Source organism: Quercus robur, chromosome 7, assembly GCF_932294415.1.
Source record: "Quercus robur chromosome 7, dhQueRobu3.1, whole genome shotgun sequence".
Taxonomy (NCBI): domain Eukaryota; kingdom Viridiplantae; phylum Streptophyta; class Magnoliopsida; order Fagales; family Fagaceae; genus Quercus; species Quercus robur.
In genome coordinates, this window is record NC_065540.1 from 45390737 (window position 1) to 45404481 (window position 13745).

The window sequence follows — 13745 nt, forward strand, 5'->3', positions numbered from 1 at the left end:
CTCAGTTTTGGTTTGTTAAAATTGTACTTCTTCTGTTTTTCGCCTGACCATTATGTAGTATTTCACTGATTTATCTCAAACTTAAGCCTTCTACATTGTACCTATATGCTTAGGCTCCAATTGAGTTCTTATCACAAATGTGCTTAGTAGTTGGTTTTAAATTAGGATATTTGGTGCATTGACCTTACCAGCTCTTATCACAAATGTGCTTAGCAGTTGGTTTTAAATTAGGATATTGGTGCATTGACCTTACTAGCTTGTTTGTGTTCGCTTGTTGCAGTGAGGGGGGTTTCTTAATGCCATCATGAGCTTTCCCTCTAATTACCCTAACAGCCCTCCATCGGTGAGGTTTACCTCAGAGATATGGCATCCTAATGGTGAGTACTTGTCTTCTGTATTTGAATTTTTGAATATAGTTATCTCTCTCTCTCTCTCCTTGAGTTGGACTAATGTCTTAAATCTTTCTAAACTGCAGTTTACTCAGATGGAAAGGTTTGCATTTCAATTCTTCATCCCCCTGGTGATGATCCAAATGGCTATGAGCGAGCAAGCGAACGTTGGAGTCCAGTCCATACAGTATGTTTTGATTTTTCAAAATGTTGCTTTCCTTGTTTCACCCTATATATTTTTAGCCCATTATTATGAATTGAATTCTTACTTATTCATTATATCTTTGTGTTTTCACTTGCAACAATGAAGCAGAAAATCGGGGAATAACTTGATCAAAGAAGCAGAAAACACCCGATTTAAGATGAAGAGAATCATATGCAAAGTAAAACAAAAAAGTGAAAAAACTAGAGCCTAGCTAAGACAGTCTTGCTAGCCTTGATCAACAGCACATAACCTTTTGAAATCAAGATCACTGGCTCCATTTTGGTTACAAATTTATCAGTTGGCTAAGACAACTATGATAATATCTTTCAATCTTAACACATTGCCTTTTATACAAATACTCTATGGTAATTAAGATATGTTAAAATATCAATAACTTTTCATCCATGAATGAATTATTCACTGACATAACAAATATTATAGGTGTAACTTTCTTTTCCTCCTTGTTTGGTTTTCTTCTTGGAAGTAATATATGAAAGTGAAACTGGTGTGATTCTGCCACCAATCTTCCATCCCGTGCCTTCTTCTTTTACCAGTTTCTTATACTGGTTCGCCATCAGTTTAGCCAATTTTATATTATATACATACTCAGAGAACTCAAAAAACGGTGTGCCATAGCCTAAAATGTTGTTAGGGTGGAACTATTAATTATTACTAAATCAAGACCAATTCTAGTGTCCTCCATATCTCATTCTCTTTATCTCTATACCTTCTTGTACAACCTTACTAACTGATTTGACTTTAATTGCAGGTTGAGAGCATAATTTTGAGTATTATATCAATGCTTTCAAGCCCTAACGATGAATCTCCTGCAAATGTGGATGCTGCGGTAAGTCTCTATAGTTATATTTTCATCATTATTATGCAACCCTAAATTTTGTGCTGCAATTTTTTTAATCTATATATAAAAAAAAAAAAAAAAGGGTATCAAAGTGAATAAACATAATAGGTTAAAGTTTTTCATTGTGGCTTACCTGATTGATTTGCTGATATACTTTTGCAACTTGTTAATTTTGTAACTAAAGAAACAATGGAGACCAAAGGGACAAGTTCAGAAAGAAAGTCAGTCGCTGTGTCAGAAAATCACAAGAAATATTATAAAACCAACTAATGTGCTGCTATTACTGGCTTCAATTTTTTTCACCTAAAAGTTCGTAATTTGTTATGACGGAAGGGATTGATCGCCATTAAGTCTTACATTACTCAATGTGGTCTTTTATTTTTTATTTTGCTAATCTATTGTAGCTTTATTTTCAGTTCACCATTAATGTCTGATACTTGGAACTTCACATGGTAGAGAATGCTACCCACACGAGTCATATGAGACTCTCCATATCTAAACAGGAAAGAACTGTGAAGTCCTGCATATATCATGTGGGTAGTACTCTCGAAACTTTCTGAGTCCATGTCTTGAACAAGCGATGCAATGTCCATTCCATAGATTCATTAGTTTAATTTAAAAAAATGAAATAGAAATTGTGATAAAGAAACAAGACCAAGAACTGCATCAAGTTGGATTCCCAATTAGTAAATGTGTTGAGTCTTAGAATTGAGAAGGAATACTCAGTATATTGACTTGATGAATATCGTACACGAGGAGGCCTTTATATGTAGGCCAGAAACAAACTATAGTGTTTCAATTTTGCTTAGTGTGGATGCCTAGTTTTTGCTTAGTGTTTCAATTTTAGGGACTCAGTGACAAACTGATGCTGTATTTGTACTATTGTTTTACTTGTGGGGAAAATTTGATGAGTTTTCTACATTTCTATTTTGCAGTTCGTATTGTTCTGCTGGGATTACTTGATTTTGATGATTACTTGATTTTGTTCTTTCCTATGTTCATAAAAGAATTTTGTTTGTTAATTTGTATTGTATGGTGCAATAAACAACATTCATTTCTAAATAGGTGGTCACCTTGTGTGATATGGCGATGTCAACTTATGAAGGTTTTATGACTTAAGACAATGGATACTTGAGAGCCTAAACCGTTGGTAGAGTAAGAAGTGTGGACCAAAAACAGAATTAGAAGAGTGAAGAGAAAGATCAATTTTTATGACATGTAACAATATTTTTTCATTATTTCATGACATATAATATATGTGTCTTCAATTGGACTTTATTGTAGATGTGGGATTTATACTTGATCTTGTAGTTCTGAAAAAAAGTAGGCAGATTAGTACCAAGCTCGGGGTACCAATCTGCCTATTTTGAAAATTGGCAGGTTGGTACCCGAGCGGACTCGGGTACTTCACAAAGTACCCGAGTCCACCAAGCTCGGGTACCAACCTGCCAATTTTCAAAATAGGACTCCGGTTGACAATTTTGAAAATTGGTAGGTTGGTACCCGAGCTTGCTGAACTCAGGTACTTCAGAAGGTACCCGAGTCCACCAAGCTCGGGTACCAACCTGCCAATTTTCAAAATTGTCAACATTACCGGAGTCCTATTTTGAAAATTGGTAGGTTGGTACCCGAGCTTGGTGGACTCGGGTACTTTGTGAAGTACCCGAGTCCACCAAGCTCGGGTACGAATCTGCCTACTTCGAAATTACCCAGTCCAAATTTCACAACAGAAAAAAATGACTGTCTACCCGAGTCCACCAAGCTCGGGTACATGGGTAATTCTCTTTTTTTTTTTTTTTTTTTTTTTTTTTTTTTGAATTGGCGAGAATTAATTAGAATGGTTTCGTATCTTCTTTCAGTATTTCTTTTTGGTGTGTCTTACTGTCTTTCAGTATTTCAGTATTTATCCGTCATGTGATGATTTACTTTAAAGTTGTAAATCATGAATCAGACCAATAGGAAAGCATTGAAAAGCTTTAGCTGCCCTGATTATCATCACGAATGTGACCGAAATTATTATCATCATCAAAGCCTGATTCAAGAAGCGATAAAAATGGAGAAAAATATCAAATAGAAATCTACCATTGATCAGTCTTGAAGAGCAATCATATTATTTCTTGTATCAAACTTGAGATCCTGGCTTAGTTTGACATTACGCAACATGTACAGCAACATGAAATCATGTCTTTGGTAGTACTAAAAAGGATATAAATCTAAGCACCCATAAAAGCATTTCAAGCCATTCAAGATGAGAGTAGTATGATAACAAAAAGGAGATCAAAGGCGCCCACTAATAATGACAGCCATGCCATAAAAGGAAACTATAACAATATTAGTAGTTAGATGAGCAGTTGGCAGCACTTCCAACTCTTGGCATGCCGACAGTTTCCCTCTTCGACTCTTCATCCACGGTGAAAGTTACACCACACACCTGACCAGAACTGTCCACCCTTGGCACAGGCTTCACCTCATTAAGGGGGTGTTCATAACTCCTCAAGCCTCCAGACGATGTGAAGAAGCATCCTTTGGAAAACAACAGAAACATATAAATCAGCAACCTAGTAGTCATGCTCATGATGTAATATCAAACAAATAGACTATAGTATTAGTATCTGGAAGTTCATGCTAATAATTACACAAAATCAAAACAAGTCCTACTTTTTTGAACTTTTTTTAACAATGTGGTAGATAAATGACAGCACTTGATAAATGGGAAAATGAGTTGATTAGAATACCATCAATTGTTGAAATATTTTGCAAAAATAGGGACTTCAGCATGCTGAATTTGAATAGTTATCACTTCATTCACATCATATCCTATTTTTTGTTTCAATCCAATGGATGATACGATTGAAAAACACTTGTAAGAAATGCAACATTTTACACATAATGATCCAACACATACAAAATCAACACTAGAAATAATGCAGTCATCAACACCAAGCATAAGAAGAGAAAGTCTTAGTCCCAAAACTTTGGAATTGGGTATGCATCCTCAAGAGACTAATTGGAATGAACCACATGTACACAAGCAATGATGATATTTTAACGATAAATGTCATAGTTGGTCCTTCAAATTTTTTCCAATCTTTCTTAAGTTATAAAAATACATAATTGAATGGCATATAGCATGCATTTTGTTTCAAGTTGCATTTAGAAGAATGCCACGGTTTAAAATTAGTGTACCTAGTTTGCGACACCACCACTTGTCGGTACCTCATTCCGCTTAGGGCATGTTCTTCAGTTATGCCCCTCTTGGTCACACAACCCGCATTGCACCTTCCTCCCCCCCTCCTTCCACGGTGTGGTTCTCGGCCGTCTCCCACCCTCGTCCATCTCATTCCTGATTCGTGTTGAGACAGGGCGGCCTTTCTCTCGAATCAATCGGGGGTTAGGGAGGACCCTTCGAGTTTCTTCAGGATCCGGCCATGATAATCTATCTTTCAACGCAGGGAAAACGGGAGCATAGCTCCGAAACAGTGCATCCACGCTATAGCATGGGTCAATGTATTGCTCTGCATCATGTCGATACCTAATACAAACTGCAATGACATGTGAACATGGTATCTTGTACAGCTTCCATTTTTGACATGTGCAACTTCTTTGCAACAAATTAACTCCATGTGTGTGATCCCCATGTCCAGCACTCTCTGGATTATGCGATGTATCTACTTGATATGATTGTTGTTGCGCGCTTAATCTTGTCACCCTGTGACACTTCGCCTTTGCCTTATTTCTCATGAAGATATCCAAGGCATATTTAGTCCATTTTTGTCCCGAATTTGACTGTGCTATGCTCTTATTGCGACGATCATCGAAGTAAGAATTCAATTTGAACCATGTGTATTTCACCATTGCCATAATGGGCAAGCTACGAGCACCCTTTAGAACACCATTGAAGCACTCAGAGACGTTTGTCGTCATTGCCCCATAACAATAACCCTTGTCAAAACTTAGAGCCCATTTCTCTTTGGGCACATCCTTTAGATATTGGTGCGCATCCCGGTTGACATTCTCAATTAACTCGAAGGTGGCATTGAACTTTCGCTCCTGGGTAGCACTTGCTGCCCTCCATACTAGATTCTTTAAAGTTTCATTGTTCTATCTAGTGTTGACGTTACTACATAGATGACGAAGGCAGTAACGATGTTCTGTCATGGAAGGCCGCAGGGAAAAGTCTCGATTATTGTCTCTAAAGATAGCTTGTATCCCAGGGTGTCTATCAAATATGACACACAGGTGTCTCCGGTCAGTAACATACGTTCTTATACAAGCCAAGAACCAACCCCAAGTCTCTGTGCTCTCGCTCTCGACAACGGCGAAGGCTACTAGATAAATTTTATTATTAGCATCTGTCGCCATTGCAATCATCAATTTCCCTTTATATTTTCCATAGAGGTGGGTTGCATCAATGCTAATCACAGGCCTACACTTCTTGAACCCAACAATACATGGACGAAACGCCCAAAATACGGACTTGAATGTACAGGTTCCCTGTTCATAATTATCATCCACTATTAACTTATACTCTGTACCCGGACTTGCGTCCTTTAGTCCTGCCAAAAAACGCGGCAACTCCGCATAAGACTCCTTAAAATCCCCGTATATAGATGCAACGGCCTTTTGTTTGGCATCCCATACCTTGTATGTGAACCATAATGATTACGTTAGAAATGAATACAAGTTAAATAAAGAAACTTGAAGAAAACAAATCAAGACTTGTAAGACTATAATATTTCTTCGCTCCGCATTCCTTTTTTTCTTTTCTTTTTTCAATTTCAATTTTCATAATATAAAGTATTCATGGGTTTTGGGAAAAAAAATATCATGATTATACTTCCCAAAAGACTGATGTCTTTATGTTGTATTGAAAATATAATGCAAGTTAAAGAATAGAATACCTTGTAATGAGATATTTCGTGTTTTAACTTTGCCAAAGCAACGTGGCGTAAGTTCTTTATCTTATACGCAGGATCTTCTCGTATATAGCGCTCAAGTACATATGCTAAGAACACCGAATCAATCATCTGACCATCATGAGCATTCTGAATTTTGTCGCACGTGTGGGGGCCCTTGCATTTTGCGATCTTTCAGATATTGTCTCCCTTGCAACATATCGCACGGACTGACCATGGACAGGAATCATCCTCGCAACTCACCATAAGCCTCTCTGAGTCTGAATGCTCAGTTTTGAAGCTAAAATTCTCTCGCACTGTGTACCAAGTCAACGCACGTCGCACCGCCAATTTAGTCGCGAATACCATCCCTTTAATTGGCTGCTCCCCAGGCATCCATGGTAATACTTCCGCTTGCATAACCGGTGATGGATCAAACATATTATCCCAACTGTTTTGGGTGAACCATTTCGGCGTAGGATCGGGACCGAGGCATGCCTCTCTATTTTCTTCTACAACCACATCTTCGATATGATCAACATCCTCATGTTCACCCATGGTATCTAAGAGCTCCTCGAAGTCATCCCTAGTAACATCCATATGGGTTGCATCATCACCAAGTCCGTGATCATTATGGTTATTGTCGGATGTGCCCGTATGGAGCTCATCATCAGGTAAATGCTCTCCTTCATGCACTTGGTGGGGCCCTTCCTCCTCCTCAATCGAGTTCCCATGGGCAAATGTCTGCCACGGTTCACTGCCATACCCATCTCCTGTGTTCTCTACACACCCTTGATAAGATCTTTCTGGTATTGACTCGATGTGCTCATCTACTCTTACATCCAAAACAGTATGTTCTGAACCCTCTCCAGCCTCTACTGTGGCGGGCTCAACAGTGACATAGAGATTCGAAACAATGAATCCTCGAGCCACCATTTGTGCAACCATTTCCCACATTATCTTCACTTCGGTGCCACCCGCTAATTGTAGTGAATTGTAGAAAACCTGCGTGTCTACAACCCGTTGAGGTGCTTGATACACGATGGAAATCTTATGCCTAGAGTGGTCTAACCCCATCGCCTTCAATATTCTTCGTTGCAAGTTCGTAAGCCCTATCCCACGTTTCACCTTAACATATTTTTGCTTTTGGTTCGAGCCTTGGTATGACAACCCATGCAACTCATGATAATACATCTCCCCCTCGTAGTACACATAGAAAAAGTGAAAATCCATCACCGACCTGTTATTAACAATATAAAAGTTGTCATCATCTATAACCACTTAAATAAAGATGACGTATGATAAGAACAATTTATATTCAAACTCAACCTCCTAAACTTTCTGTATAGAGATATAAATAATTTTCAATCGTTTTAACCACATATCTATAATTTATAATATATTTAATTACAATACTTGGCTGCCAGCAAATTGTTAACAAAAACTGTGTTTTATTTAATATTTAGATAACTTGTAAATTATAGAATAAACAATATACAATGACATAGTATTCTTTTACATCTAAATAAATAAATACATAGAAACATAAAATATGAAATGAATTCTTCAAAGCATAGGCAAATATAATGACAATGACACGAATTTTTTTCTTCTTCTTGAGTTTTTTGTTATTTAGATATATGGTTTATGTTAATTGTCAAATTCCCCCCAATGGGATTTTGACACTTACTACACGTTCACTTTTTTTTTTCCAATATCACTATTCACAGCACTTGCCTTTCTTGCTTATCTCATAAATAGCTTAACCCATAAATGAATGATGAAATCCTGTTATTTCATAATTTTTTTACAATTTTAAAATCTGAATTTTTGTTGTAAACTTAAATTTTAAATATCTAGAAGGATAGAGAAATAAATGCTGAATGGGGCATATTTGAAGAAGCAATCAGACAGTACGATATATACACAACTTTACAAGTATTTGCTATATTTTTAATATTTTTTCATTTCACAAAATAAAATTAAAAACTTAGAGATTATTTTTTTTTCTTCATTTATTTTAACGAATCAAAGTACATGTCTAAACTTTATGTATTATTCTTCTAAAGCATATAATAATTTATGGATTTACTATCTCTCTTTCAACTATTAGTAATTATGAATTGGTTATTTTGTTTTCTTTATTTAAAAAAAAATATGCTTCTAATTGCAATTGTTTCTTTATATTTTATTTTGTTACAATATAGTTGTGCTCCATTTGTTTTGAGGAAAAAGTTATATATATATATATATATATATATATAAATCAGCAGTTGTATATGTGAACATGATATCTTGCCACAACCTCAACTCATGAATTGTGGTCATGCAAAAATAATCTCATACGAACCACACATGTATACACAATGAGACAAACATTTAACTATATTACCTCTATGTACACAGCAGGCAGGATCCAAAGGTTAAATGGTTTGTCTTCAATGGAAAAACACTGACACTAAGATCCATAGATGGTGACCCAACAGTAGCTTCTGCTTCAGTATTCTTTCACATGGGCATTCTGACTCTTCACATGGACTTGGCAAGTGCAAGAGCCATCTCATAAATTGTAGAAGTAAGCTGGTGAACGTACACCATTATGTCTGAAGTTGGCTGCACTCTATACCATTAACTTAGTAGTAGTTGGCTTTAGTTGGCTTCACTCTATACCATTAAGTTGGTAGTTGGCGTCAGACAAGTGGGCAGGAGCTTTGTAAGGCCGAAAAGAATGCAAGAAAAAAATTATTTCCTATAACAAATATTTCCAACAGTAACAAATAGAATAATTGTGTGTAGATTGTAAGTGTCACTCTGTCATAAATTTATATTAGAGTAATGTTACAACCACAAATTATTTTACAATTTTTACAAAATGTTAATATGGTCAACTTTTTATTGGTTTTTATTTATTAATATCAATTTTTTCATTTACTAATAATCACTCACCACATCAGCAGTTTGTAAAAAATTTTGAAAAATAGTGGATATCTCTAGCATTATTCTTTATATTATATGTGTATGAGTGTATGTAATATTGAGTGTGTGCATTATTTTTTGTTATAATATTATTTGTGTAAATAATAATGTGTGTGCATTATTCTTTATAAATATAAGAGAAATGTTTTGTCACTACTTTTATGGAAATTATAACAATTGCTTTAAGGGTATCCGTTAACATGACCCTAAATATAATATAACTTTATATGATTTAGTAATTACGAAATAAAGAAGGTTTGTTGCATGTGTGTTTATTGTTACCATATTATAATAATTTTTTGTTATAAAGTCAAGAAAATTGAAGAAAAAAAATTTGTAAAATCAGTGACTGTTCAAGTATTTTTTGTTACAAATAATTTTTTTTTTTTTTTTTTTTTGTACATGTGTACATATTCAAGTAAATTTTTTATTAATTCTCAAAGTCTCGTCAACCCAAAAAACAAAAAAAAATTTTAAAAAAATTCACCCAATGTACAGGTTTGGTGTTAGGCAGAGGTACCCGAGCCCAGGAAACTCGGGTACCAATCTGCCTAATTACAAAATGCCCCCAGCTACAGGAAACTGGGCCAGCGTAATTTTGAATTTAGGCAGATTGGTACCCGAGTTTCTTGGGCTCGGGTACCTCTGCCTAATTTCTATGAGCTTAACTTCAGTCAGGAGCTGGCGGAAAAGTTCTATTTTACGCCACCAATGAATAAAAGCCACGTCACAATTTTAATGGAAAATCAATACACTCTAGCACACACAATCAAAACTCAATTAAACCTACAATCCTCAAACACGAATGCACAATATTCTCTCAGACCTAAAGAACTAAACGCCTATACCCCAAATCCATCTCCTCCTCTCCTCGCCGGCACTCCACCCCGCCACATATGCCGCTGCACACGCCGTTTCTGGAGCTACCGCCACCGCACCCAACTTCAAGGTTTGTTTTATGATTTGTTATTTCCCCAAATTTTGGATTTCGAACTTTTGATGGGTTTGGGTTATTTTTTGGATATCAATCTGTTCATATTGGTATGGGTTTCGTTGATTTGTTATGGATTTTCCGTTTTTTGGTAATTTCATGGTTTTTGATTGGATTTTTAAGTGGTAGGTTCAAACCCTAAAAAAAATCTGATTGTGGTTTTTTATTCGTTAGCCTAGGTTCTTATGAATTTTTTTTGGCTTCGAATCATGATTCTTGCGTGCTTCCTTTTTAGTTATGAAATTTTTTTGAGGTTTTCTATGTATTTGGATCCCCTGTATTGCTCTGCCCGTTGTTAGGTGAATTATGCAGAGTTTTACTGGAAAGTGGTAATCTTTTAAGGCTCAGAAATTGGAGAAAATTTGCCATGAAGTGATCAGCTGAAAAAAAAAAAAAAAAAAAAAAAAAAAAAAAAAAAAAAAAAAAAAAAAAAAAACCTTCAGTCTTTAGTCATGGTTTACCCCTTTAATTGGTCGATTGTGGAAAATTATTTGTTTACTTAAGATATAAAGAACAACCGCATTGTAATCAAGTTCTAAGCTGACCCTGAAATTTTTTCCTCCTTACTTAGTCAATAGGTAAAGCCTAAATTCATCCCATGAATATAAACTTAAACTTGGTAAATGGAACGTGGGTTATTTCCCCAATGTTTTCTCATCATTGTTCTTAAATGGTCCTACCCAAAACTCAACTAGTTGAAAGTAATGTAATTGAAACTGTGTTAAAATATGGACTATTCTAAGGTTGGACTTGGTTCATAGGAGCTGATTGTTTTCCAAAGAGTGTGCAGAGAAGAAATTTGTAGCTATCCCCAGTAGAATTCTTATGTGAAATGATATGGGTAGTTTAATTGGGTTTGCAAATTTTAGCAGGTCCTAGAACTGCAGATCCAAAACTATCCCCACAGACGCCATCCAAAAACAAAGAGACAAAGAAATGTCCAGGTGGTCAACAGGGTCTAATGACTGCGGGCCTGTTTGGCAAGCCATCTCAAACACAAAACTACACATTTTAAACAACATTACGCATATTTTCACACGCATTTTCACCCACACATATATCAAAAACACCCAAACAACATAACTCAAACTACTCTCCCAAACACCACCTGTATATCACAACTTCAGGAAGGAGGAATGTTATATTTTTTGTTAATTTATATGACTTACGAGTGTTAGTATTGTGTCTGTGTATGTCCCCGAATCTCACTATCTTTTCCATATTCTTGCAGCCATATAATAAGGAAAGTAAGAAAGAAAGGTAGAGAGTGAAAGAAATGGCTGCCTTCAAAGAAAGGGAAAAATGAAAGAAATGGCTGCCTTCAAGGATTGCCAGAACCTGCAAAATACAAAGACTCATGAAACTTGCCTGGATGGTGACTACCATGTGACTTTGGAAGCAGAGTTAGAGAACTTCCTTGTGCCTGATGAATCAACTATCAACTTGGCCATTACAATGATGAATGACCCTATGCTTCAAATTGACTGTGTTGGCTCTCTCAACATACCTGCTGAAGGATCCATTTTGCTCTAGAGCTTCAGTTAGTGGAGTTGCTTTTGTGATGGGGGAAGGTGCCTATATAAACAGAAGATGGATACTTGTACTGTTGTATATGCATCCTTCTTTGGTCAGTCTTTTGCATAGAGTAGTGTTTTCTTTTGGAGCTTTTGTTTATGTGTACATGTTTCCCATTGGCCATATGAGCTAGCATTATCATTTTTAGTTTTGGTAGCAGCTAAAAGAGAAGTACATTACAGACCCTTAAATTTATCGATTTTGTATCAGTAAAAGGTGCTTTTGTTGTACCTAAATGCATGTTCACTCTCTTAAGCTGAAATCATGCTGGCAAAGACGCAGTAGTAGTATTGGAAAAATCATGGACTTAATTGAGCCCTCCAGTGTGCATAACTTCGAAATCAAAAGGAGTGGCCCAGCGTAATGTTGATGTCATGTAGATTGGTACCCGAGTCCAGGAAACTCTGGTACCAATCTGCCTAACTTCATCATAGTAGCCCAACATAAAGTTCAAATTAGGCAGATTGGTACCCGAGGTTCCTAAGCTCGGGTACCAATCTGCCTAATTTCAAAAAAAGGCATACCTTGGATATTTTTTTTGGCTTAATTTTTTGGTACCCGAGCTTCCTGGGCTCGGGTACGAAGCTGCCTAATATCAAAAAACAGGCATATTCGTACCTTGGATTTTTTTTGGTTTAATTTTTTGGTACCCGAGCTTCCTGGGCTCGGGTACCAAGCTGCCTAATTTCAAAAAAAGGCATATTCGTACCTTGGATTTTTTTTGGTACCCGAGCTTGCTAGGCTCGGGTACCAATCTGCCTATAGCTCGGGTACCAATCTGCCTAATTTCAAAAAACAGGCATATTCGTACCTTGAATTTTTTTTGGTTTAAATTTTTTCCCGACGGAGATTGGTACTCGAGTTCACTAAACTTGGGTACCAATCTGCCTTTTTTTTAAAAAAAAAGGGACTGAAAACATTCATTAAGAATCTATGCAACAACACAAAGGAAAGCAAGAACTGGAGTCACAGCAAAATTTGCCACAACATGAGAACACAGGTGCTTTGAACCTTCTACTGAGAATTGTCTTCCATCAATATATAGAGTGCACAGACAAATCAAAAAGGAAAAAAACCACCACACCCTCAACAACAATGGGAATTTCTCAGACGCCTTGAATTTACAATGCAGAGCTGAAAAGCTCAACACAAACCAAGCTAAGCTTTGTGCAGCTGGCAACAACAGACCAAGCCAATTCACAACCTTCCCATTAACACTCTCTCTTACTAAAGCAACCCCATCAAACCCCAAAACGAAAACTCAAAAGGGCATTCGGGCATCAGCAGAAGGTAATGTGACAGTCACACAGAAGATGACTCCCTAAATCATTAGGGCTTTTTGGATGACCCATTCGAAATCTCACAGATTTGGCAGAATATATAGGTGAACCACGCTGAAAGTAAGCTGCACAAATAGACATATCACATCATCATTAAAAGATGTTTAAAATGTTAGGACAAACTGGAAGGGCACATAGTTTGCAAAAATTTTGATATATACCTTTGAATGGCTGGAGCCAACTTCTACAAGTTGTTCTCACTCCACAGTTGTTCAATTCCATAACATGAGCAACTTTAGATAACTGAGGAAACATTCTTTCCAAATACATACACACACATATATCTTTCCCTGGCCTTTATCATTTCTTTCCAACAAACTTTTATTTTATTTTGTCAAATTCAACAACTATTCCAAACAACCTACCAAATACACACACACACATATAGAACCCATCAAATTCAACTTGCCAAATACATACACACACATATAGAACCTCCCAATTTTTCTGATCCACACATACATATAAAACCTGTCAAATTCAACCTGCGAAATACACACACACACATAGAAATT

The 13745-nt window shown here is 36.4% G+C and overlaps 1 protein-coding gene and 2 long non-coding RNA genes across 3 annotated transcripts; 2 read left to right on the forward strand and 1 right to left on the reverse strand.

Moving 5' to 3' along the window:
* Positions 1 to 261: 261 nt before the first annotated feature.
* LOC126693643 (ubiquitin-conjugating enzyme E2 13-like) lies at positions 262 to 1517 on the forward strand. Its single transcript, XM_050389704.1, has 3 exons — positions 262 to 377; positions 476 to 576; positions 1364 to 1517. Exons 1-3 carry the CDS (start codon positions 305 to 307, stop codon positions 1484 to 1486), a joined length of 297 nt encoding a protein of 98 aa, XP_050245661.1. The 5' UTR covers positions 262 to 304; the 3' UTR covers positions 1487 to 1517.
* An 8405-nt stretch (positions 1518 to 9922) lies between these two features.
* Positions 9923 to 12126, forward strand: LOC126693646 (uncharacterized). Its single transcript, XR_007645447.1, has 2 exons — positions 9923 to 10273; positions 11547 to 12126. It is a non-coding gene; the product is annotated as an uncharacterized LOC126693646 (long non-coding RNA).
* Positions 12127 to 12867: 741 nt separating this feature from the next.
* LOC126693651 (uncharacterized) lies at positions 12868 to 13616 on the reverse strand. The gene is made up of 2 exons (XR_007645453.1): positions 13392 to 13616; positions 12868 to 13295 (listed from the first exon to the last, which is right to left on the reverse strand). It is a non-coding gene; the product is annotated as an uncharacterized LOC126693651 (long non-coding RNA).
* Positions 13617 to 13745: the final 129 nt, after the last annotated feature.

Coding starts and splice junctions, on each gene's coding strand:
- LOC126693643 (XM_050389704.1), top strand. CDS start 305: ATGAGCTTTCCCTCTAATTACCCTAACAGCCCTCCATCGGTGAGGTTT. Junction 378..475: donor AGAGATATGGCATCCTAATG/GTGAGTACTTGT, acceptor TCTAAACTGCAG/TTTACTCAGATGGAAAGGTT. Junction 577..1,363: donor GTTGGAGTCCAGTCCATACA/GTATGTTTTGAT, acceptor CTTTAATTGCAG/GTTGAGAGCATAATTTTGAG.